This window comes from Anguilla anguilla, chromosome 13 (assembly GCF_013347855.1).
Source record: "Anguilla anguilla isolate fAngAng1 chromosome 13, fAngAng1.pri, whole genome shotgun sequence".
In the NCBI taxonomy this organism is placed as follows: Eukaryota; Metazoa; Chordata; class Actinopteri; order Anguilliformes; family Anguillidae; genus Anguilla; species Anguilla anguilla.
Window position 1 is genome coordinate 31,042,396 of NC_049213.1, and position 23,120 is coordinate 31,065,515.

A 23,120-nucleotide genomic window follows, 5' to 3' on the forward strand; every position below is an offset into this window, starting at 1 on the left:
TGCATTTGTTATAAAATATGTGGAATATTTCTTTGATTAACATCAAAATTGGCTTTATGGTAAGATATAAACACACTGGGGATGTACGCAGGTGCACAGTGTGTGACCCAAATTAAATGTTGTCCTACTCGTATGCCAAATCTGCATGTGCCTAAACTGTGCCGTTTTAGTATTCGCCATTTATCATTTGGCATTTTGGAATAGGACTACATTTAATTGGGGCTCCACAAACTTCAGCACTGAAGTAAATTGCTCTCAGAGGCAGTTCTTAGAGATGGTGCTTTTTTGTGCTTAATCTCTTTATTCCCTGCTGGAAAATATTCTGGATTCTACAGCAGCGCTCATAAATTAAACGCGTTGTAAACGCTAGTGGTGTAATGTACGAGCCTGCAGAAACACTCAAGCGCTGCTGGATTTGAGCAGATGCACCGGCAGCTTCACGCTGCGAGGCACAGCCATACGGCAGGGCGACGCAGGCAGACTCACCCGGGCGGACTCCAGGTAGTGCTGCAGGGACTGGCTCACCACACGCGTGTTCTCCAGGGTGATCGCCGGGCCGGAGAAGTACTTATCTCCCACTTTGGTCTGAAAGAAGGCAGAGACTCTCAGGCTCTCAGAGACAGACACTGGTGCGATGGACTGGAGCCCGATGCAGCATGCTAACAGCACTGACTCAGACTGATAAACCCACTGACCGTTTTTTTTTACCAAATCACTCATATTACCTCTTTTGAACAGTCATTCTGATACTTTCTTTTAGCAAGGCCATACTGTAAGCAGCCATTGCCCCCCTTCCTCAACTGCTCTGAAGGGAGTTTTTTTTCTTCCCTTTGCTTTCTCATTAGGCTTATCCTTGTTTTCGTCCTCGCATTGATTTGGTCCAACATTAAACAACGCCTTTTGCGCTTCGAGGCAAGCGGACTCACATCGTCCTCAGCGAAGACGGACAGGCTGAAGAAGGCTCCCAGGAAGGACAGCCTCTGCACCTCCCGGCCTGTGCCGGGGCTCAGGGGCTCCGGACACCACAGGGGCAGAGAGGTCACCTGCGCCGGAGGGAGAGAGCTGCGTTATTTCACTGTGCTATCACAAGCCTGTGTGCACACAACAACATCGCCGCTCACACAGTGCTGACAAGCGACGCCATTTCTCACTGGAAATCCCAAGGGACATTGTATGATTTGCTTTAATCCAACAGTCTGTGCTTCTGACATCACACATTCTGAGGACGTGCGTGATAGGCTATGCTTCTGACATCACACACTCTGAGGACGTGCGTGATAGGCTATGCTTCTGACATCACACACTCTGAGGACGTGCGTGATAGGCTATGCTTCTGACATCACACACTCTGAGGACGTGCGTGATAGGCTATGCTTCTGACATCACACACTCTGAGGACGTGCGTGATAGGCTATGCTTCTGACATCACACACTCTGAGGACGTGCGTGATAGGCTATGCTTCTGACATCAGACATTCTGAGGACGTGCGTGATAGGCTGTGCTTCTGACATCAGACATTCTGAGGACGTGCGTGATAGGCTGTGCTTCTGACATCAGACATTCTGAGGACGTGCGTGATAGGCTGTGCTTCTGACATCAGACATTCTGAGGACGTGCGTGATAGGCTGTGCTTCTGACATCAGACATTCTGAGGACGTGCGTGATAGGCTGTGCTTCTGACATCACACAATCTGAGGACACGCGGAAAACTGACGCATGACAACGTGGCAATGGGAGTTTAGTAATATGACTGGCCATCCACAAACAAGGAAAAAACAACATAAGGGCTTAAAACAGGAAGAAAAACGTTAAAAAGGCGAATACACGTCACTACACTTCCATGCGTACGATGTAGGGCTTTTTAACAGTTTTAACAGCACTTACCAAATTGCACACTGGGTGCGTCTTTCCATACTTTATCTCACACAGCTCCGCTAAAGCCTGGAAAACAGGAGCACGACAGCATTACTTAACACCACACCGACCGTTCACCTTAAATAAGATCAGCGTTCAGGAATTACCCTGGGGTAATACCGGGTTCCTGAAGGGGGTGGGACTTAGGCGTCAACGTGACTCATGCAGCGCTATCACTACTGCAAGTCGTAAACTTTTTACGGCGACAAAAGACGTCTTTAAATAAAGAAAAATAACTACTCGCTAAATCAGAAAGATTTTTTTTGATTTATCATTTCACTTATTTGCATCACCTACACTCTGGAAATGAAATCTATGGTACTCCCATACAAATTTGATTGATTACGAAACTAGATAATCAGAGTAGTGGACGTGTACCTGATGATGGTGATGATGCATTATATCCAATAAATTACTCATCGCAATACTATGAAAATACCCATCATTAGAAAATGCTTAAACTGCAGATGTCAGATGAAGGGTGATGTCACATGACATTACACCAATCCAACAGATATGACCTCCCACTTGTAAGAAGAACATCCATCCCACATGTTTTACTCTCTCACGCAGCGTATTCATGGAAGCATGGTGTTATGTTGTCGTTTGCAGATAACTCCTTGTAAGTGTAATTGCAATAAAACATACACCAAGCACTACATTATCACGCATAACACATACATCTGTGAAGAGGTATAAATATAGTGCATTAATCTGTGAAGATGTATAAGTATAAATCTGAGGCTTTTCAGCCTCACAGACAGTGCGAAACAACAGAATGCTCCTTCGCTCAACAATCAGTAAAAGGGAGCACATTCCACGATGTGACCGTCTTTATCTGCAGCAAGGTACAGTAACACAGTTTCACATGGAGTCTGCTGAAGCAATGCAGAGCACAGTGGAAAAAACAAAGCCTGTGGCGAGACTGCCCGACAGTGTAGCACGTACAGCACTGACAGGGGAAGCAGAAATAAAAAGGAGGCTGATTTCGGTTTGGCTGATTTCCATATCGGCCCCTTAAAAATGCCAGACGTGCAGCTTACTGCCGTGAAGGCATTCCATCACACCAGCGTGAGACTGGAGACCAACAATAACAACTGTGTTCCACTGGGTCTATCGCCACGGCCAGCACTCTGGTACACACACACACACACACACACACACATGCAGACATACACGCACATACACATGCAGACATACACGCACATACACACACAGACAGACACACACACACACACACACACACGCAGACATACACGCACATACACACACACACACACACACACACACACACACAGACACACACACACCCACCCACACAGACACAGACACACACACACACCCACCCACACAGACACAGACACACGCGCGCACAGACATACACACACATACACACACACATGCGCGCGAGCACGCACACACACACAGACAGAGACACACACACACATACTGTATACACATATACACACGCAATGAGTCAGGCTCTGAGGTTCAGTGAAGGCAGAGATAAGGTTACAGTTAAACTCAAGCACCCTTAGGCATGTGCAGCACAGAGCAGGGGCTTTACCAGGAAAAACCCCCTCAGCAGGAAGACAGTGCTCCACTGAACAGGGCAAAGGTAATCTGCAGGGCACTGAACTCTCTTATTTTATAAAAATCGTCTGGATGGGAATATCGGCTCTCACGGTTTTATGCAAAGCAAAGCATTCCTGAGCACAATAATCCATAAAACAATGCTTTGCTCAACCATGTGTAATCATTGTTCCCCTCTTACTTTGAAACTCGTAGTTTCCCCTGCACCGCACAGAGACTGCTCAGAGCTGCATGTGGACACCATTATAAATCTCCCTCATTCTCAGTTGACAGGCTGATATTGTTCAGATGGGCAGGCCGCTTCAAAACAAAGACGCCGTGAGGCTTTCAACCGGCTCTTTTACGGTTGCCTTACCATCAAGGGATATTTGAAATTGTCACTGTCGAAGGAACACTCTTTCACGGCCTGAGCCAGCCCTTGAAGAATAGGAATGAAGATCTGCAGCAGGGGAGAAAAAACACAAAAAAACACTTTAGTTCAGAGGAAAGAAACCAATCCTGTTTTTGGTCCGAAAATGCCAGAGGTTCGAACCGGACGCAGAGGCAGCTGAGGTACGCGAGGAGCAGGAAGCACACGCGACTCATCTCTGATCTGCGAATCTGCAAACGGTTAACGGTAGAAAGTGGGGACTCAGCAGCGCTCAGAGTTCACAGGCACTGTCTGCTTCGCTGTGTTCGTGCCGCGGCGGGTCCCTCCATCTGCAATTCAGGCTGCAGATCTGTATCCACTTCGGCGTCTGGGAGGAGGAGCAGCGTGTTCTCAAGCCCAATTTTCACACTCCGCTTTCCCTCCCCCTCCCAAATGTCCTCACACCCGCAGCCCTGTATCTCTCCAGAACATCGGCGGGATTTACCGTTTGCTTTCCTAATTGCAATCACAGCACTTGCCGGTCTAATAGGCCAAAGCTCCTTGAATCTGCTATCAATAACGAGTAAACAATAAATGGCTTTTATGATCATGCCAATAATATTCTATGCTGTCATATAAAGCATTGTAGCACAGTGCTGTGAGTACAGTTGCAGAACTATGGCACAGCACAGCATGCATTTATTTCACAATTATTCGAATATTTCTGTAACTGTTCTCCGCTATATAATAAAGGAAGTCTCCCGGTAGAATGAAGGATTAATTAACAGCGTGACACTGAAATTAATTAATCTCACGGGGGTTGCCGTGACCTGATATTTCAGGAAAACTGGATAGAGACGCTCCTCTGTTGTACCACCGCAAGAAATTTTACATTTTACATTTTCAAAGAATAAAATTCTCATTTGAATTCATAAATGGGCAAACTCAGAAAATGTTATCTTTCCTCAACTGAGATGTTTGTTGTGGCGTCCGTGCCCGCCATATGCGCCAGGGCTGCATAATTATTCACGCCTCCCTCATTTTTTAAAGTGAAGGTCAATAACTCTGGCAGTCACATCTCTGAATGTTTCATAAGGAATGCAATTCTTCTCCGGGTTGGTCGATGCCATTTCCCTCTATCGGTCTATAAGCTCCGAACCAATCACGAGCTGCGGCGCTAATCCAATAGGAGCTCTCGTTACAAACGAGCCTGGCAGAAGAAGGGCGACCAGCCCGTGGACTTTGCCCAGCTTGCTCCCTTCCTCACCTGCTTGAACACCTCTTCCTCCTGGTGAGTCATGCGCACCAGCTCCTGGATGAAGCCGTACGGCAGGTTCCTGCACAGCATGTAGGGCACCAGCAGAGACTGCTGCAGCAGGGACCTGAGCCGCAGAAAGAGGGGACACTGAGTAACCCAGACCTGGCCACACTGATCCAGCCCACCACCACTTTAAACTGTCCCCTTTAACACTGGCTCCAAGTACAGGAGGGGGTCTACGTGTTTGTTACTGTTGCTTTTCATGACAGACCACTATGCTGAGAAACTGAAACCATAGATAACACATGCCATTTGAATGCCATGGAAGAATATTTCTTTCATCTTTCCTCACATCACACTAATGTTTTTTTTTTTAATTTTATTTATTTTTTTAAACATAACACTGTTTTGTGGGCAAGAGATCTTGCAAACCTCAATGGAGAAATACATGCTTTCACTGGTATGTCCAATAAGTTTAAGTTTAAGTTTATTGTCATTCCTTCTCCATACAGGTTATGCAAAAAGCAGAACAAAATATAGTGCAATACCTAAAAACAGAAAAATCCCTTTTGGGCAAATACCGCTGTTTACTCAGGGAGTGCAAAAGTGACACAATAAGGAAGTAAAGGGTCCAGCTCTCTGTGCACCAGATTGTGACTGATAAAACCCCTGCCAGACCAGTAAAACCTGCCCCGGCCACTGATTGGACGGGAGAGCAGTCGCTCACCTGGGCTGCGTGAGGGTGCCCTGCAGGACCAGGGCAGCATGGGAAATACACTGTGAGCGAATGTTGCTGAGCAACTGGCTGACACAGGGCTGACTGCACATCTGAAAGGAACAGAAGATATTACACTGAGTTTATTATCCTCCATACCAAATACCCCTGCAGAGAGAAAAGGTATTTAATATTCTGTCGTTATTGAACACCCCTGCAAAACAGAATTTATTTCAGATTATTTACTGTATTATGTTCCTGACTGAAAATCCCTATGGTATAAGAGAAATAACAGCCAAAAGCTTTTATGCCAGGCTTCAAAATGTTCCTTGTTGCATTCAATAACTGATATGGATACACTGATGGCAGAAATCATCCCAGCATGTCTGTAGATTATTATGACCTCATTATTCTGACCTATTATTGTCTTGTTACAGTATTATTTTCTCCCTGTCGTTTCGGGTGTTTTAATTATACTGTACTCCTTCACTACAGATAGCATGAATATTTTCACACGGGAACAATGTGGTCATTTGTTCAATAAAATGACCACAATAATAACACCACTGGCAGTAATCGTAACAACAATATAAAAATGCAACCCTTCAAACAAGTCTCTTTTCACAGCGGTGACGGAAGACATTTATGAATGTAAGACATGTAGTTTGAAAACATAAAACTGTTTCTAAATAAATATAAATAGAAAATAACCAGCTTTTCTTTTTCGGTGGTATGGCAAAAAACGTGTCTTCTCTTTTTTCTTAAGTGCTTTTCGGATACCTTGGGAGCCTTCCTCTCCTCCATGCCCACCCTGTCAAACCGCTCGATGAGGTAGTTCAGCATCTCCGTCTCCTTGCACGTTTCGATGGTGAAACGGTCGCTGCCCGAATCGGAGACAGCGCCCCCTCCAGACGCCCCCAGGCTGTAGAGACAACACCACTCATCACCCACAAAAGGAGAGGAAAAAACGAAAACGAGAAATCTGTTCTGTCCACACGGGGACTCGTTTTGCATCCACCATAAACCAGGAGCAATCTAATTACTCTGTCCTACCTCGCCTATGTTTTCCATTTTTCATAATGAAGCAAAACCAATATTAGATACTTATTTTTAAGCTTTACCACATTCATTCTCGTCCAGAAAAGTTCATTAAGCCAATGGACTGTCCCCCTGTAAGTACTATAATAAAGTAATATCACAGTACAACACAGATCTGCAGTCCAATGAATGAAAAAAGTTGCTACCCAGGAAAGTAGCCCCTGGATATGCAAACAAATTATGACAGAAAGCATAGTGAATCCTTATGTTACATTAACAGTGAATTTCAAAATCCACAAGAACACTGGTATTCAAAGCAAAAGGTCCAGTTAATAGCTTTGGATTTGAGGTCCAGTTCAAAAAACGTAGATTTATCAAAAGTATGCTCATTTGCATTGTTAGTGGTGGGAATCCCCAGGTCCATAGTCACTGGTCAACAGAAACACTCCACAGCAAACCTCAGGCTCTACCGGTTAGTCGTGTTATCTCTCCACAACACACTTTCTGTGGAATCCACAGAAAATTAGGATAGCCCTCTCCTGGGGGGCCAAACGGATCCTTATTTGCGCACTCTTGGTTATCAAAGCCTGGTGTTAATTACTCAAGTCCCCGGGGTCACGTGTGCCTTCGCCCTCAACACGCCTGACGCAAAGCACTGTGGGAGGTGCACTGGCCGCAGGCACAGCGTGCCGTTTACCATAGAAACACGGGAATGAGAAACGACCGAAGAGTATGCTTTTAACAAATCATAACAAGTTCGCTTTGCTATTACTTTAACTTAAATTACTTTACACAAACTACACCTTTAAATAAGGTATTATTTGGAAAACATGAACACAAAATGACAACTATTCCATTACAGTCACACGAAAATCAACTGGTCAATGTTTACAGTTAAAGTTCAGCAGCTGTCCGACTGAATACATGCAATCTTTAAATCGTTTGAGAGAACATTGGATTTGAAGATCAAAGGTCCCGTGAAAGCTCAACCATTTGTGATTTTCTTGTAGTGTTTGACCCCTGGGCAACAATTCAAGGTGTGCTCCATTACAAGGTTTTTTTTTAGCGTGCGCTCGTGTGTGTGTGTGTGTGTGTGTGTGTGTGTGTGTGTGTGCTGTCGTCCTGTGTTTAAAATAAAAAAAACTCTCCTCCGTCTTCAAGCCTGCCCATTCACCCCGAGTACCTGACTTACCTAGCCACTTACCTAGCCATCTAGCTACCTAATGTATAGCTACAGGTAACATTACTTACAAGTCCAACAGAAAATACACCTCCAATCCACATAGCTTTTCATACCCTTTGTGAACTGTAGCTGTTATGATCGAGAAAAAGCAAATCCAAGGTTGACTCTTGTTTTTGAATGAGGCTTATCATTTTGATTCGCACTCTCTCTGCTTCTACACCTTGCCATTACAGTAGCTAGCTAGCTACAGAAACCAGATCCCACCCAAAGGCTCTGTAGCCACACTCTCCACTCCCCACAGAGAAGTCACGCCCAGAAAGGACCTAAACACATTTTAGAAGAAGAAATACAGGCAATGGAACGCGGATTCGGCAAATGTGAACAAAGACAGAGACTGCCAGGGCATTATAGATATGATTGAACGTGGTTATTTTATAATATTTTCAAGGTAAAAATCCTGCATAGTATGCTTTAATAATCAATATTCTATAACAAAACATGTTTTAGTAGTAACTCCCACAAATACCGTTTTCTTCCCACCCTAAAACTGTACTTGTTATGAGGGGAAGGCAGCCTGGCGAATAAAAGTAGATATTATACGTGAAAAGGGACCAGCTGAGCAGCGCAGTGTTAGTGGCCAGGCGGCATGCTGGGAAATGCAGTCTACCAGCACACAGGCACAGCACAGGTACCTGGACCCAAAAGTCACCCTAGAAAAATCCTCCTCCTCCTCATCAGGCTCTTCGTCGCTGCTGTCCTCAGAGACATCGGAGAGGGCAAAGAAGAGGAGGGAGAGGGGGTTGTCGTAGAAACTGGATGGCGAGGGCAAGGGGGGGATGGCATGAACAAGGAAGGAAAGAGGGAGGAAAGGGTGTGAAATGGAAACTCAAAAGTGAAGGACAAACTGAAAGGAAAATAAAAACATAAATAAGTGCATAAGATGAGAGGAGGAAAAGGAGTGGATTACAGTTAAAGCCTAAAAGGGGTGAGGTCCTGTCTACTGAAACCCAGCTCCTCCATCCATTCATCACTGCTTACAAATGTGCTAATAATCTACCACCCTGCAATGACTTACCAACCTAATAATGCTCATTGGAGGAGGACGACATGCAGTGACACTATGAAAAACTGAACCGTTCCCAGTTAAAACCATACACATGCTTCGTGCAAAGCCATGGGAAAAAGGGAAACGTCAAGCCTGAACCAGAAGCAGAAGTGATGGCTGCATTCACGAGACCACAGCAGGATCCATTTGAGCAGGCTGTCCATTCGTGCTTCAAAGGGCGGACAGGCAGATGAAAACCCTGCTCTGCAGCTGCAGGGAGGCCGCTGTCGGCTGAGGAGCGGTTCCCGCCGGCTAAAACGCGCAGGAACACAAGCAGCGGCACCGGGGTCCGATATCGGTCCGATTTCTAACAGCTGCGCCGTCCGCAGCTCCCTCAAGCCCCTTCGCCGTGCGGCATTAAGCCCAAAAATAAATTTATGCTGAGACGGAACCTACGTCGGCTCAATAAAATCCAAACAGTGCCGTCCATGTCATAAGCAAATTTAAGTTCTCGTTCTCAGGCTGGGACTGGAAAAAAAACCACAAAGCTGCAGAAATCAATAAATCCACAAACACTAAAGTTTCGCACAGCCGCTCAATGGCAATTTCTCTATAAATCCAAAAAGGTCTGTGTACTGGTATTTTTCCCATGATACAGTGCATGTTCCAATAAAACATCATTATACATTGCACCACGGCCTACTTCGCTGTTCGGTAATAAGCACAAAGGGGCCTCCAGCTAAGGCACTAGCTGCAGTGATAACCCTGACTGACCCAGGCCCATATGGAGAGTTCCAGAAGAACTATGCACAGCTGGCCACACTGTTTACCAGGATGGAAAGACTTCAGGCAGCAGGACACAAGAGGAACTCCTCAGATCAGCTGGCACCCGTACACTGCCTGTGCTTAGGTACTGGACTGCAAAATGGAAATTTGTGCTGGTGGCCTTACGAGCATGGCTGAGAAAAAGCTTTTTATCACGATGAACAATGCTATTCACACAACATATTTGCATGCAGCAGAAAAGGTTTCAGACGATGGATTGTTTTTCCATTCCTGCACTGCCTGTGGATGGTGGCATCGAAGAGATTTAAAAATGCTAATTAGGATTAAACTAAGAATTGAAATGTCGCGCTTCTCATTTCAGCGCAAGGAAGCACGACGGTGCAGCATTATTATTTTGTGTGACTAAATACGTTCTAACGGGGGGCACTGCGCTCAGCAGAATGGTATTAAACTGAATGGACTCAAAACAGCCATTAGGCACTGACATCTGTTTTGGGATTTCAGGGTTTGGCTAGTGCCCTCTCTGGTTAATGCAAACCAAAACAAAAAGCATTCAAATCGCAATTAGTTTGTGAATTCACCCACAAAAGCTGAGCCTGAACAAGCTGAACAAACACAAGGACACAAGACTCCAGACAGTGAGTCAAAACTGTGAGTGAGTTAAAACTGGGTGGCTGGGTTAAAATCTGCAATAGGCTCTACTTTGCATGGTTCACACAGGCCGTCTGGTACCTAGGAGGGATCCTGGAGGTTTGGGCAGTCCGCTGGGCCCCGGCGGCGGATGAGCCGGCTGTCAGGGGGAGGAGCATTGCGGTGGGGCGGTGGAATGGCGGGGAGCTGATGGGCTGAGGGCTGGAGGGTAGGCCCTGGGTGCTGGGGGCCACAGGGCCCTGGGGGCTGGGGGACACGAGGCCCAGAGTGCTGGGGGTCATGGGGCCCTGGATGCTGGGGGCCACAGGGCCCTGGGTGCTGGGGGTCATGGGGCCCTGGATGCTGGGGGCCACAAGGCCCTGGGGGATGGGGGACACAGAGCCCTGGGTGCTGGGGGTCATGAGGCCCTGGATGCTGGGGGCCACAAGGCCCTGGGGGATGGGGGCCACAGAGCCCTGGGTGCTGGGGGTCACGGGGCCTTGGATGCTGGGAGACACAAGGCCCTGGGGGCTGGGGTCCACCGGGCCCTGGGTGCTGGGGGCCACAAGGCCCTGGGGGCTGGGGGTCATGGGGGCCTGGATGCTGGGGGACACAAGGCCCAGGGGGCTGGGGACAACAAGGCCCTGGGGGCTGGGGGCCATGGGGCCCTGGATGCCCGGGGCCACAGGGCTGGGGGTCGTGGGGCCCACTGATCCAAACCTGGGGCCAGGGGCCGGGGAGGAGGAGGCCCCCCATGGGTAGGTGACCGAGTACGGACGGTACCTCGGTGAGATTGGCAGGGGCGCAGACGTGGAGCCAGAGGAGAGGCGTGGGGCGGGGGGGCTGGGAGGCACAGGTTGAGAGAATGAGGGTGTGCCAGGGGTTGATGGGAGAGATGGCGGGGTCATCCTGGCTGTGCTGAAAGCCTGTGGGTGTGGGCTACAGCCATACAGACTGCAAACAACATCATAGAACAGGGCTGACAACACAACCTGAAACATGTTCACAGTGTCCACAATACCAAAGCTGACTGAGGGGCGATGAAGGGAACAGACCAGTAACCTCCCCAAAAACACTCAATGGCCCCACTTAACTATAGTTCAGTTACCAAACCAAGGCTACGATGCAATAAAGAGACAGCATTAAAACCTGGAAAATCCTGACCACGCTTCTTAGTGGGTCAGTTCAAAAATCATTATCACAAGCATAGGCTAGACCTTGTACTTGGTAGGTTTGTTTCCTTTGGTAACAGCTGCATTCCCCCCCCCCAAGCTCATGGCAAGGTACACCACTCCCCTAAAATTCTAGACTTCCTGCCGATATTATATATATACATTTTTAGTGGGAGGCAGTTCACACAGAGTTCGCACACATCAGCTGCTGAAAAACAAAAAACTGCACATACAAATGAATACCATGAACACCGCACAGCCTGGCGTGTTTCTGTTGGTGTGATGGGTGATTCTGAGCATTATGATAAAAAGGTTGACTACTTGTACACGGAGGAACATGGAGAGCGGGACAACCAAGCAGTGAGAAAAGTAGCTCTAACTACCGTGTGAAGGAGAGATTTGCTGAAGGCAGGTATAGTGGATTTGGAATGGATTTTAAAAGAAATGTATATGTTCCTAGAGATTAGTGATAAACATACAAGTGTAAAGGACATTTGAACCCTTAGCCCTTCATGTAACAACTCCCTCTATGTATCACTGGTTCTGACGGCTTTCACCAATAACCTGCCTGTTCACTGAAGACCAGTGGAGCAGTGTACCTGAACCTGACCAAATCTGATTATAAATTATGAAATATGCGCGTGTGTGCATGCGAGTGTGTATGTGTGTGTGTGTGCGACCGTGTGTGCGCGAGTGCGTTTGCGTGCATGCAAGCATGTGTGTGGGTGCGTCCGAGCGTGTGTGTGCGAGTGCGTGTGTGTGGGTGCGTGCGAGCATGTGTGTGCGAGTATGTGTGTGTGCGTGCGACCGTGTGTGTGTGTGTGTGCAAGTGCGTGTGCATGGCTCCATGACGGCGTGAACTTGCCTTGACAGAGAGCTGGCACCGAAGGAGCCGCCGCAGGCAAACATAGGGCTGCTCCCCTGGCTGGAGGGCGGGACTAATGTCAGATGGCGGTCAGGAGATTTGGCAGCTGCGATTGGCTGAGACGTGGCGGTCAGGCTGGCGAAGGGGTTATCATCCCGCGACTGGGTGGACATCATGAGAACCTCCATCAGAATCTGGCCAATCAAGTCCTTGAAATCCGCATAGACTGTGGAGAGAAAAAAAACAGTAAGAATCCTTCAGATACAACAATAATCACAAGAGCAATAACAATAAAATACTAAAATGAATAATAATGATATCTTTAGCAGAGGAGAAATAATTATTTGCGCACTGCACTTGGTTATGACACTAATGACACTACTTTAATCGTGCAGGCTGCAGAAGAGGCGAGCCGTGCGGAAAAGCGCATTAGCCGTGCGCTTCGTGCGCTTCGCGGTCGCCCCACCTTCTTTGGGGTGCTGGTGGAACTCGGTGGCGAGGGAGGGGAGGAAGATGACGTCGCGGTCCCGCTCCTTCCAGGAGACGCGGAGGATCTTGCAGATGAGCTGCAGGGCCTGCTCCTCGGACACGTCCTGACCGGAGGAGTCCTGAAAGGAGATCGCGCGTGAGCGTCTGGAGACGGAGAAACCCAGCGGCTGCAGGGAAATCCGTCTGCGCACACGCTCTTTTCCTTCTGCTCTGCAGCAGCACGCGCACGGTCTTCAAAAGCACCGCACCGGCTTACTGTGGGGTGATTCTGCGTTTGGCAAGAGAAAATACCATTCAGATTCACTGCCCTTCAGAGAACTGGTTAAACACACTTTTAATCCATTCTGAAATCCAAATCAGTTTCTCGATGTGTACCACAAATTTTTATAATACCACAAACTGCGTATGTTCAGTGTTTCTGGTCACATATTATTTATTGGAGCCATTTAGCATAAGAAAGTTTTAGAATTCATCATTACATATTTACTGAAACCGTTAAGGAGTGGACTGCTTTTAATTTAATGACCAATTCAAACCAGCTGAAAAACTTAAATATCAAATACACAGCAACATTATGATAGATCTGTCTGACAAAAATAAAAACCAATTTCACAGTCCTAACAGATAAAATTTTTTTTTTTTTTTTAAATCAATAACAAGCTCAAGTTCATCACTGAATGGGCAGGCCTTGAGAGCTCACTCCACCGCCGGCCTATCCGCAGCACGCCTCTACGTTTCAGCGCCAGCTCTACAGATGCTGCAGCTCGCTGACTGACACCCATGGAGCAGACCGGCAAGGATGTTGTCGTGGCAACCGTAATGCATTCTTTCATGAATCACGTCTTTAGAAATCCTTTTGCTGCACTCCGTGTTCCCAAACAATAGATGTACCCATTTCCAACGGTACGCTCTGCGAACAACTGGACTCCGTTTCCAGCTGTATGAAACATCACCCACATTTCAAACATTGTAATGAATAAATTGGAACAATAGGCTGATTAAATATTTTGAAATATCAGCTGTTTGGCATTAATTATTTAATCTACCGATCTTGTTTCACATTACAAAGAAATACAACAGAATAATACCAAAGGTTAAGTACGGAAGTTTCTTTTAAAATGAACCTATCTATCAAAAAGTGACATTTCAAAAATACTGTAACTATTCAACTATTGTTCTGTTCCCAAATCAGACTGCTATCATCAAATTCTAACATTAGATTCTATCATTAGATTATCTTGTCAGCATAGATGGTCTTGTGCTAGAGACACGTGACAAACTTATTTTCTCAGCTGAACACACAAACGCACGCACACGCACCCACACACACACACACACACACACGCACACACGCGCACGCATGCTTGGAAGCATGCACGCCTCCAACAGCATAATTGGAGTCGTCCTTGAAAATGAGCAGAGTCACCGTCGTTGACGATGATGGACATCTGTTGAAGGTCACAGCAGACTCGGCAGCAGATTTGAATGTTCCCATTTCACTCCACCAGCGTACACAGGAACACTAAAGCACTGCAGGCCTGCTTCTCTGTTCGGGTCACGCCTACCTTGTCGGCCGGGTTCCTCTTCTCCCTGCGATCGTTCTCCTCCACCTCCATGTTCTCTATTCCTGAGTCCACATCCACCTGGGACATGCTGCTGCAGAGGACCAAGAGGAAGGGGAAGAGTGTGAGGAGGTTGACGGGGAAGAGCATGTTGGTTTCGGAAGAGGAAAAGGAAGAAGAACACAAATGAACCATCACTCGGCATGTTCACTGAAGAGATGGCTAGCCTCACAGGGAAGATCATTTTCCCGCTGTGATTATCAGTAAATCCAATCAGCCAATGAAAAGGAAGAAATGACTGTTTGGAAAATGTCCTAATACAGCTGTAGGACAACACAGGAAACTGACAGAAGACTGAAGTCTAGAAACAGCTACTCTATCAGTGTCAAGGCATTTGAGCATGCTTTATGGCCATATTCAAATGAAAAATGTGAAGTTATCACTGATATGAATTTCCTCACGGGTTATTAACATACCTCAAAAGTTTACAGTTTAACCTTAAATCAAAATAAAGTTCAAACATCGAATTTTACAAAAAAATAGCTTCTCAGGGACAACCAATTAAGACCATGATCAAATGAGTCTATAACTTTATCTGCAACATAATAAAAGCCATATAAACCCAGGGCCCATGTACATCCAGGGCACATATAAACCCAGGGCCCATATCCACCCAGGGCCCATATAAACCCAGGGCACATATAAACCCAGGGCCCATATAAACCCAGGGTCCATATAAACTCAGGGCCCATATACATCCAGGGCCCATATAAACCCAGGACCCATGTACATCCAGGGCACATATAAACCCAGGGCCCATATAAACCCAGGGCACATATAAACTCAGGGTCCATATAAACCCAGGGCCCATATAAACCCAGGGCCCATATAAACCCAGGGCCCATATAAACCCAAGGCCCATATAAACCCAGGGCCCATGATCACCCAGGGCCCATATAAACCCAGGGCCCATATAAGCCCAGGGCCCGTATAAACCCAGGGCCCATATAAACCCAGGGCCCATATAAACCCAGGGCCCATATAAACCCAGGGCCCATTTAAAACCGGCAGCAGATTTTCGGCCCCTTCGCGGGACCCGGGCACAGGGCTCACCTCTTTTCACAGGATGCCGTGTCGATGTCCATGCTCTGCGACCGGGACAGGCTCTGGGACTGGGTCTCTAGGCTGTTTGAGGGAGAGCTGGACAGGGAGCTGACCCCCTCGCTGCTCTGGCTCCGATACGCCACCCCTGCGGGGAGGGGGAAGGGGGCGGAGAAGGGGGGAATGTGAAGAAGGTAACATGACACAACTTTTAACTGTCTGGAAGAATAACACAAATACTAGCAGAACTGAAGCATCTGCGTTTACATGGGAAATGACCACATTAGCAGTACATAAAATCTTTTAAATCCCAGGTTCATTGGACAGAAAATCTACACTGAGCATACACTTCACTCAAGGTTTAGGGACACTGGTGCATAAACATTAGCTTAAGAAGCTGAGATGCCAACTGCCATTAACAAGGTGCACTTCCAGCACCGTATAAAGCATCATCTCCATTGAAGGACACTTTTATAACCTTTATAACACATCAGATGAGCGCTCTGGTCCACAATTCCCCTAAGGCAAAAGCTCAACAGCCACTGTTAATATTCTTCTGAAGCAGAGCACAGAGAAATGATGAGTGTAGATGGGCAGAATGACCCGCCCTCATCATCATGAGCTCTTTTGACCTCACACAGTGAGGTCAGCGAGTGACGGCCGCCGAACACCGCCGAGCTCATTCCCCTAGTTGCAGTCGGGGGAGGGGGACAAAACGTATGCAGAAACGCTGCTTTTGCGCAACGCTCCCCTCAAAAATGGACTGCTACACAAACAGATGTGACAGTACCAGAAAGAGCCATAAATCAGACGTGTGCCGGCAGCTGGAGAATGGAATAAACGCGCAGTCCCGGACCGCGGGGGTTCCCGCTCGTGCACAGCTCAGCGGAAAAACGCGAGACGGAACAACGGAGCAGGCAGGAGAACAAGCTGCGCTCCGGCCTTGGGTTCGGGCCCAGGAACTGTTACACCAGACCCCCCCCCCACACCCCTGCAAGGCCACAGTGCTGACGGAGGACATAGAGAGACGTCCGGTGACTAAAGAGAGCGAGCGAGCAGGCCTATCTCACTAACGCAGCACTGGCCTCACAGCCTCACTCACGTTCCCACGGCTTTTAACTGAGCAGACACAGGCAGAGCTCGGTCCGCGGTGAGAGCGTGGGAGAAGAGCCTTCATCATGTTGACTGTGCAAAATGTTATTTCAAAGACTACCGATTTCACTGAATGCCGGGCGGTTCTGAAGGAGTCCTTTTACAGGGTGATATTAATTGCACTAATTTTATGCTGTAGGTCACATTAAATGACTTAATGCAGTACAATGTGTACTACTAACACTGCCATACAGAAAAATTTGAGGATAGAGTTTTCAACGTATGGAACAATTCGCCCGGTTATGTTTGTTTATTTATTTATTTATTTATTAACCTTTATTTATACATCCTCATTTACAGCAATGCCCGGTTAATGCCCCCCAAAGTAGCCTAACGTGCAAGTCTTTGGTCTGTCGGGGGAAACTGGAGTACCTGGAGGAAACCCACACAGGCACAGGGAGAACATGCAAACCCCACACAGAAAGGCCCAGGCTGGGAATCGACCTCAGGGGTTTCTGATCCATTACTGACACGGCGCAGGATATGCGTTAGTCTACAGGTACACTGTAAGCTTGAATGACCTGTTTGCATACTTGTATACTCATGTTCTCATGTCCTAACACTGTGCCAGTTAGCATATTAATGAAGTCTTGTTTGATTTTGGCATCGAATGGATTTTAAAGACCTTGCTTAACAATTCTGTACGTGCTGAACGCCGTCAGTTGATCAAAAATATGTTATAAATATTCCATATTAAACAGTTTTGTAGCAGCCGAACTTCCAGGATTTCAGGCTGCATTGCTAAAGCAGATTACGGTCCCTCCTGGTGCATGGAAAGCCCCCAGAGGAAACACACAGTACTCCTGTTCTTCTCTCAGTGCGGCTCTGCATCGCGCTCCCCGTCCCGATCCCCCTGCTCAGGCTGCAGACACATGTTTCCAGGCTGCTGCCTGCTGCCTGCTGCCTGCTGCCTGCTGCCTGCTGCCTGCTGCCTTCCGTCCTGAACTCCAACGGTGAGTCCTATTTCCACACAGCTTTAAGTTACTGCTGATTTATGAAGTGCCCCGGCTGGCTCACACACGCAGGTCTGACTGCGAGCCGAGGACACGGTGAGCAGGACTACGCACGCCAGCACGCTCGGACTGCGGTAAACAGCTCACGGCTGCTGACAGAGCCCCCCCTCGTACCTGAGGCCCCGATGGGGGAGGTGGCCGGGGTGCCGCTGTGGACACTGAGCCCCAGGCTGTGGGAGGGGGCGTGGGCCGGGGGGTGCGGAGGGACTCCCGAGGGTCCGGGCGGAGGGCCAGGCGGGGTCTCTCTCTGCGGGGACGTTAGGGGGGTGCTGAGGGGCGTGGTGGGCTGTGACGTCTGTCCGCCCGCCAGCCGGGCCAATCGCCTTCTGCGGATCTGCAGCGGGAGGAAACAGCGATTATGCAGCTTCACGTTCACAACACAACACGATGCGCAGCAAGCCCTCATAACAGTGCTGTTCCCTTCTCTGGGCTTAAGGCTCAGGACATGCAAGGGTTAAATAATGCAGGAGAATGAGGTCTGTCATCTCACACAGACCTACTAACTCCACCGTTACACAGATCCCACTTTCCCCAAGGGGGGTAAAAAAGCAAGAGCATTTCCAGCTTTGGTTTAGTGCTCATACAGCCGACCGTATGGATGGAACAGCAACTTTGTTTGTAGAAACAAACACACCCACATCTTCATTTGTTAATCTAATTTTATATCAAAAGACAAAATTAACATAGCAAAGGGGTGGAATTGTGAGAAGGATAATGAACTTTTCAAATAAATACTTCGGTGCCTAAACACACAGTGATATTTCCATGCCTGAGTTAGACAATAGATATTAATTTGCCAAGTTATTGTGCAATCAACATCATGGACATTTTAAAAAGCAAAAAAGAATTACTTCAAACAAACTTAAATGTTATCTTTGAAACACTAATTCAAATATGCAATTAAAAAAAGGATAGTTACATGAATAAATTAGCCTACATTTCACTGGATTAAATACCAAATAAAAAAAGTACTAATTAAACAGAACAAGCTTCCATCAAACTTGCTATATTTGTAATATAATTCTGAAGTATGAGCATTATTTTGGTATTGCTGTTGCTGTTTATATCACTGGGGTTTTTATAAGGTTAAGTGGGCATAACATCTAATATTCATAATACTCAGTAGCCTACTTCAGTAGATTCACTTTAGTACCCTATTCACTGAACATACAGTGAATAGGATACTAAAGTTTTGCTTGCTTGTATTTTCCCAGAGGCCCACTGTATTTTACCAGTAACTCAAGCTATCTTAGACTAAATCTGGAATATTTTCATAATAAAAAGGGGAACAAAACAAACCTGTAACAATGTCATATTGGTAATATTTATTAGTCACACAGATGTTACTGGCTTGCACACATTTAATCTCTAACTACAGTCTACACTGTAACACGGCTCTCTCTCTCTTGGCAGTGTTCGTAGCGGTCTGGGAGAAGTGAAACCGCTAACACGCATTAGCGTGCACTACTGTAGATATCTGAAGATAGCTGACTTCTGCAAGCCTTCCTTCCACGGCCGGATATAAGAAAAAAACATACTTTTTCTTCACTGCAAGAGAAAGCCTAGTTCAGCTACACAGCTGTACATAAAAGATGCGATGACCTTCCATTAAGACAGCAGCACCCGTATCACTTCGGCCCACCTGAGGACGTGCTGTTAAATTCGGAGAAGAGAACGAGCAGGGGCCGGTTATCAAACACCAGACACAATCGCAAATCCATATTCAGCTCTGGTTGCCGGTCGCCTGGCTTGCCTCTGAGGTTCATTGAATAAAAAGATACATTTAATCAGGTGCTCCTTCCCCCGGCCACAGGGTACTGCATTCGCTCCATAGCGCTCGTCTGTCTGCGCAGACGCACCACACGCAGACTCAGAAACGACGTCTGACCCGGAGCGACTGAAACAGAGAGGGAAGGGCCAGCAAACCAGGACTGCACTTGTTCATCTGAACGCGGGACAGAGCTGCGATCTAAGCGCACCGAGCAGATTACAACGGTCTAGAGACAAAAGGCCCGGCCAATCAAGTCGGAGGAGTAAAACTGAAAACGAAAGCCACGCTGATCTCCTTAATTCAGTCTGTCTATTCGGGTCCAGACAAACTGGGGGGGGGGGGGGTCAAAGCAGGATAAGAGCACAAATCCTTAAACCTCTCCAATGGGATCAGCACCCCAAGTGAAGAAACAATATAAATAAGTAGCAATAACTCGCAGTCGCAATAGCAATGCATTTCGAAGTAGCAATGAGGCTTAGGAAGGCCTTCGCGACACGGATTCTCCGCTAACCACCACTAATGCTAACCACACAGCGGCCTGACCATCCCTCTGAATCAGATGCCATGGAACGATCTCCAGAGGACAGCTGCTCATTAGAGCGGCATGCACTATGCACAGCCTCCAGATGCCCTGGGTTTTATAAGAGCAACATTAGGGACAAGGGGAGGAACGCAAACATAAGCACTGCTCCTTCCAAGGCCAAAACGCATTCACATCTTACTGAAACGAGAAAAGAACATCACGTGACCTCAACCAACTTTAAAATAACCCAGAAAAGAATAGATATGATGCAGTAACCCCAAACAAGCAAAGAGATTGCACATGCAGTACCCCCAAACAACCATAGAGATCACATAGGCCTAAGCAGTACCCCCAAACAAGCAAAGAGATTACATATGCAGTAGCCTACCCTCAAACAACCAAAGAGATGACATATGCCGTACCCCCCAAACAACCAAAGAGATTACACATCACCAGCATCGTATCTGCGTTTTTCTTCATGGTGAAAACTGGTAGGACACCAAAAGCATTTGAAATGAGGTGGTCAGCAGGAATCCAATGTGCCAAACATCATTCTCACAGCCATCCGCTGAAATCAAGATGAGCACCTGGAGCTAAATAAATTCACTAAAGGAGATTTAATGGGATGACCTCGTGGGGCGTTGGCATTTAGCTACCTATGCTGCTAAGCCCTCTCATTTCTTCTAGTCACAATGCTATGGCGGGCCAATGCTGCTGGTGTCAGGTCAACAAGTTTGGGGAGCGTATTTCATCAATAAACCTCGCAGACTTGTTTTAAGCAGGTGGACCCTCTTCTGGTAACAAAGGAAGGTCATGACTGCAGCCTGAGAGTCCTGATTTGCAGCAACAAGTCACCACAAACTGTGAGGCAAGACTAAAAAAATAATAATAATCTGTGTAAGCGAAGACCTGATTTCAAATAGCCGCTGTTCAGTTCTCCTCAGAACCATCAACCAATGGGGAGGTTGATTAAGCCTAAAGCCTACAGCCTGCATCCCACATCAGCAACGAAGCATTCATGATGGCATGAAAATAATCTATTGTGCGCGTGCAGACGTCCCCCCGCGGCCCCGCCAGCTGAAAGTCAGCGTGCTCGAGAACACGCCACGCTGCCCTTCCACTGCAGACGTCTAATAATAAAATGACTGTTCGAGCCCCGGCGCTCAAACAATAGGCTTTTCACTGTGAGCACGGCCCTCGCTGCTCTAAATATAGGCCGGAGACCGAAAACAAGGCTCTGCACTGATCCTGAGGACTAACCTGAAACCCCCACCCATCTCCTCTCTCCCAGCGCCGTTCCTCCGGAGCTTTCCACGGGCCCTTCTGAATGACACGGCCCAGGAGCTCTCCCCGCACTCGCTAATGGGTCCCAAGATCTATTCCGCTGAAATTTAATTACTCGCTGAATCCAAAGGCACAGTCTGGCCTAGAAATGAAAATCATATTTTCAGAAGACTGGCCTGGGCCACTGTCTGGAGGATGGGAGGGGGCATTGGGTTCTGCGATAAAGTAATGCAGTTTAGAACACCGAGTCGTGTAAGCAATTACTTGATGAGTACAATCAAATTGAATACAATAGCACATTTTGACTTTCAAGTTCCCCTTCAATTAAGATATCACCTTATAAACTGCTTAGGAATTTTACAAGATAGCTATTGATTATCTGTACTGAGCTTACAATGTGTCCACAGGGAAAGAAGTTTGATGTGTGTGGAGTATCAAGTTGCAACCCCCTCTTCTTCAGCAGTAAACGCCATCCATTGTTTCACAAACAAACAAAAGCATGTTTGTAGATACCTAACAAGCAAGTTATTTACCTGAAAGCACTTCTGTCAAAATTCTTTATCCTCTGAAGTCACTATCTCCTTTTTAAACTTTGTAACCTTTGACCTTAAAAAGCCCTTAGAAGATGAGGAATGACCCAGAAAGCAGATTTAAAGACAAATGTTAAAGGAAACAAAATAATGTGCAAGTTGAAGCTTTCAGCATTCTGAGGGCACAAATGTAAGCAACATCAGTGGGTGGGACAATCTGACTGACGCATGGTGAAACTGCCATGCCATAAGTGGTGATAAAAGTTGCACTCAATTGATGAATGTTGCAGTGACGGCAGCAGCGTACTGATAAAAGAGGTGGTGACTGGAATTACAGAGCAATGAACTGATTAAACTGCAAGTGAATAAGTAAATGTCAAGGCGATCAAATACACTGATTTGAAAATTATTTTATCATCTATGGATTATTTAAATTGATAGCATGCTCACACTTACATTTAATTGCATTTTATTTCATGCAACATTTAATTTTATTGCATTTAATTTGATGCAACATTTAATTTATTTGCAATTTACTCAATTCAGCATTTTGTCATTTTTGCTACTTCCACCCCTCATAGTGGATAGCCCATTATCTGCTTTCAAAGACATTAGTGGTCAACTAGACTGAGACAATCGTTTCCTCACTATAACAGGGGCTGTGAATATAGGCGTTGTTGACAGACGAATGGATTCTGAAAGTTAAAGTGACCAGTAGTGCATTTGCCTCTTGCAATAGATGCACAACAACTGCTCACAACGAAGAAGCTGGAATTTCTCAGCTAAGCACTCTGCTACTGTGACACTGCTGCCCTCAGAACAATAATACTGGTAGTCAAGTACGGCCTGACAACACAGCAAGAAATTCAAGCTGGAATGCAGCGTTTCGTTGGCACTAAAGGCCCAACTTCAAGCACAGAACGAACCCAAAAAAAGCAGTCTCAGGATCTAAGATGCGACCGTGGCCTCCAAAGAAGAAAAGACACTGGGCATCATGTTCAATTCAGCTTCTTTGACAACACAATTCCCACATTTTCTTTTCTGCTCCAATCAGGAACACCTCGCTGTAACTGTGGGACCGTCCCAAAATCCTGCTGCTGCTGCTGCTGCTCTCCCCTCCAGCAGCCACAAGCCTTTCTGCACAGG

At 46.8% G+C, this 23,120-nt stretch overlaps 1 protein-coding gene across 2 annotated transcripts in view; it reads right to left on the bottom strand.

Moving 5' to 3' along the window:
- Positions 1-23,120, bottom strand: part of ube4b (ubiquitination factor E4B, UFD2 homolog (S. cerevisiae)) — a 39,224-nt gene that overhangs the window by 10,113 nt on the left and 5,991 nt on the right. The window contains exons 2-13 of one of the 2 annotated variants that reach the window (XM_035388277.1): positions 17,981-18,200; positions 15,714-15,849; positions 14,604-14,694; positions 13,016-13,157; positions 12,550-12,775; positions 6,611-6,752; positions 5,843-5,943; positions 5,125-5,239; positions 3,864-3,947; positions 1,886-1,942; positions 927-1,043; positions 487-585 (exon numbers count right to left, since the gene is read on the bottom strand). In XM_035388277.1, coding sequence (XP_035244168.1) covers positions 487-585; positions 927-1,043; positions 1,886-1,942; positions 3,864-3,947; positions 5,125-5,239; positions 5,843-5,943; positions 6,611-6,752; positions 12,550-12,775; positions 13,016-13,157; positions 14,604-14,694; positions 15,714-15,849; positions 17,981-18,200 — 1,530 coding nt within the window. Of the gene's footprint in view, positions 1-486; positions 586-926; positions 1,044-1,885; positions 1,943-3,863; positions 3,948-5,124; positions 5,240-5,842; positions 5,944-6,610; positions 6,753-10,614; positions 11,097-12,549; positions 12,776-13,015; positions 13,158-14,603; positions 14,695-15,713; positions 15,850-17,980; positions 18,201-23,120 lie in introns of those variants that run through there. The other variant, XM_035388278.1, reaches the window with a different exon arrangement.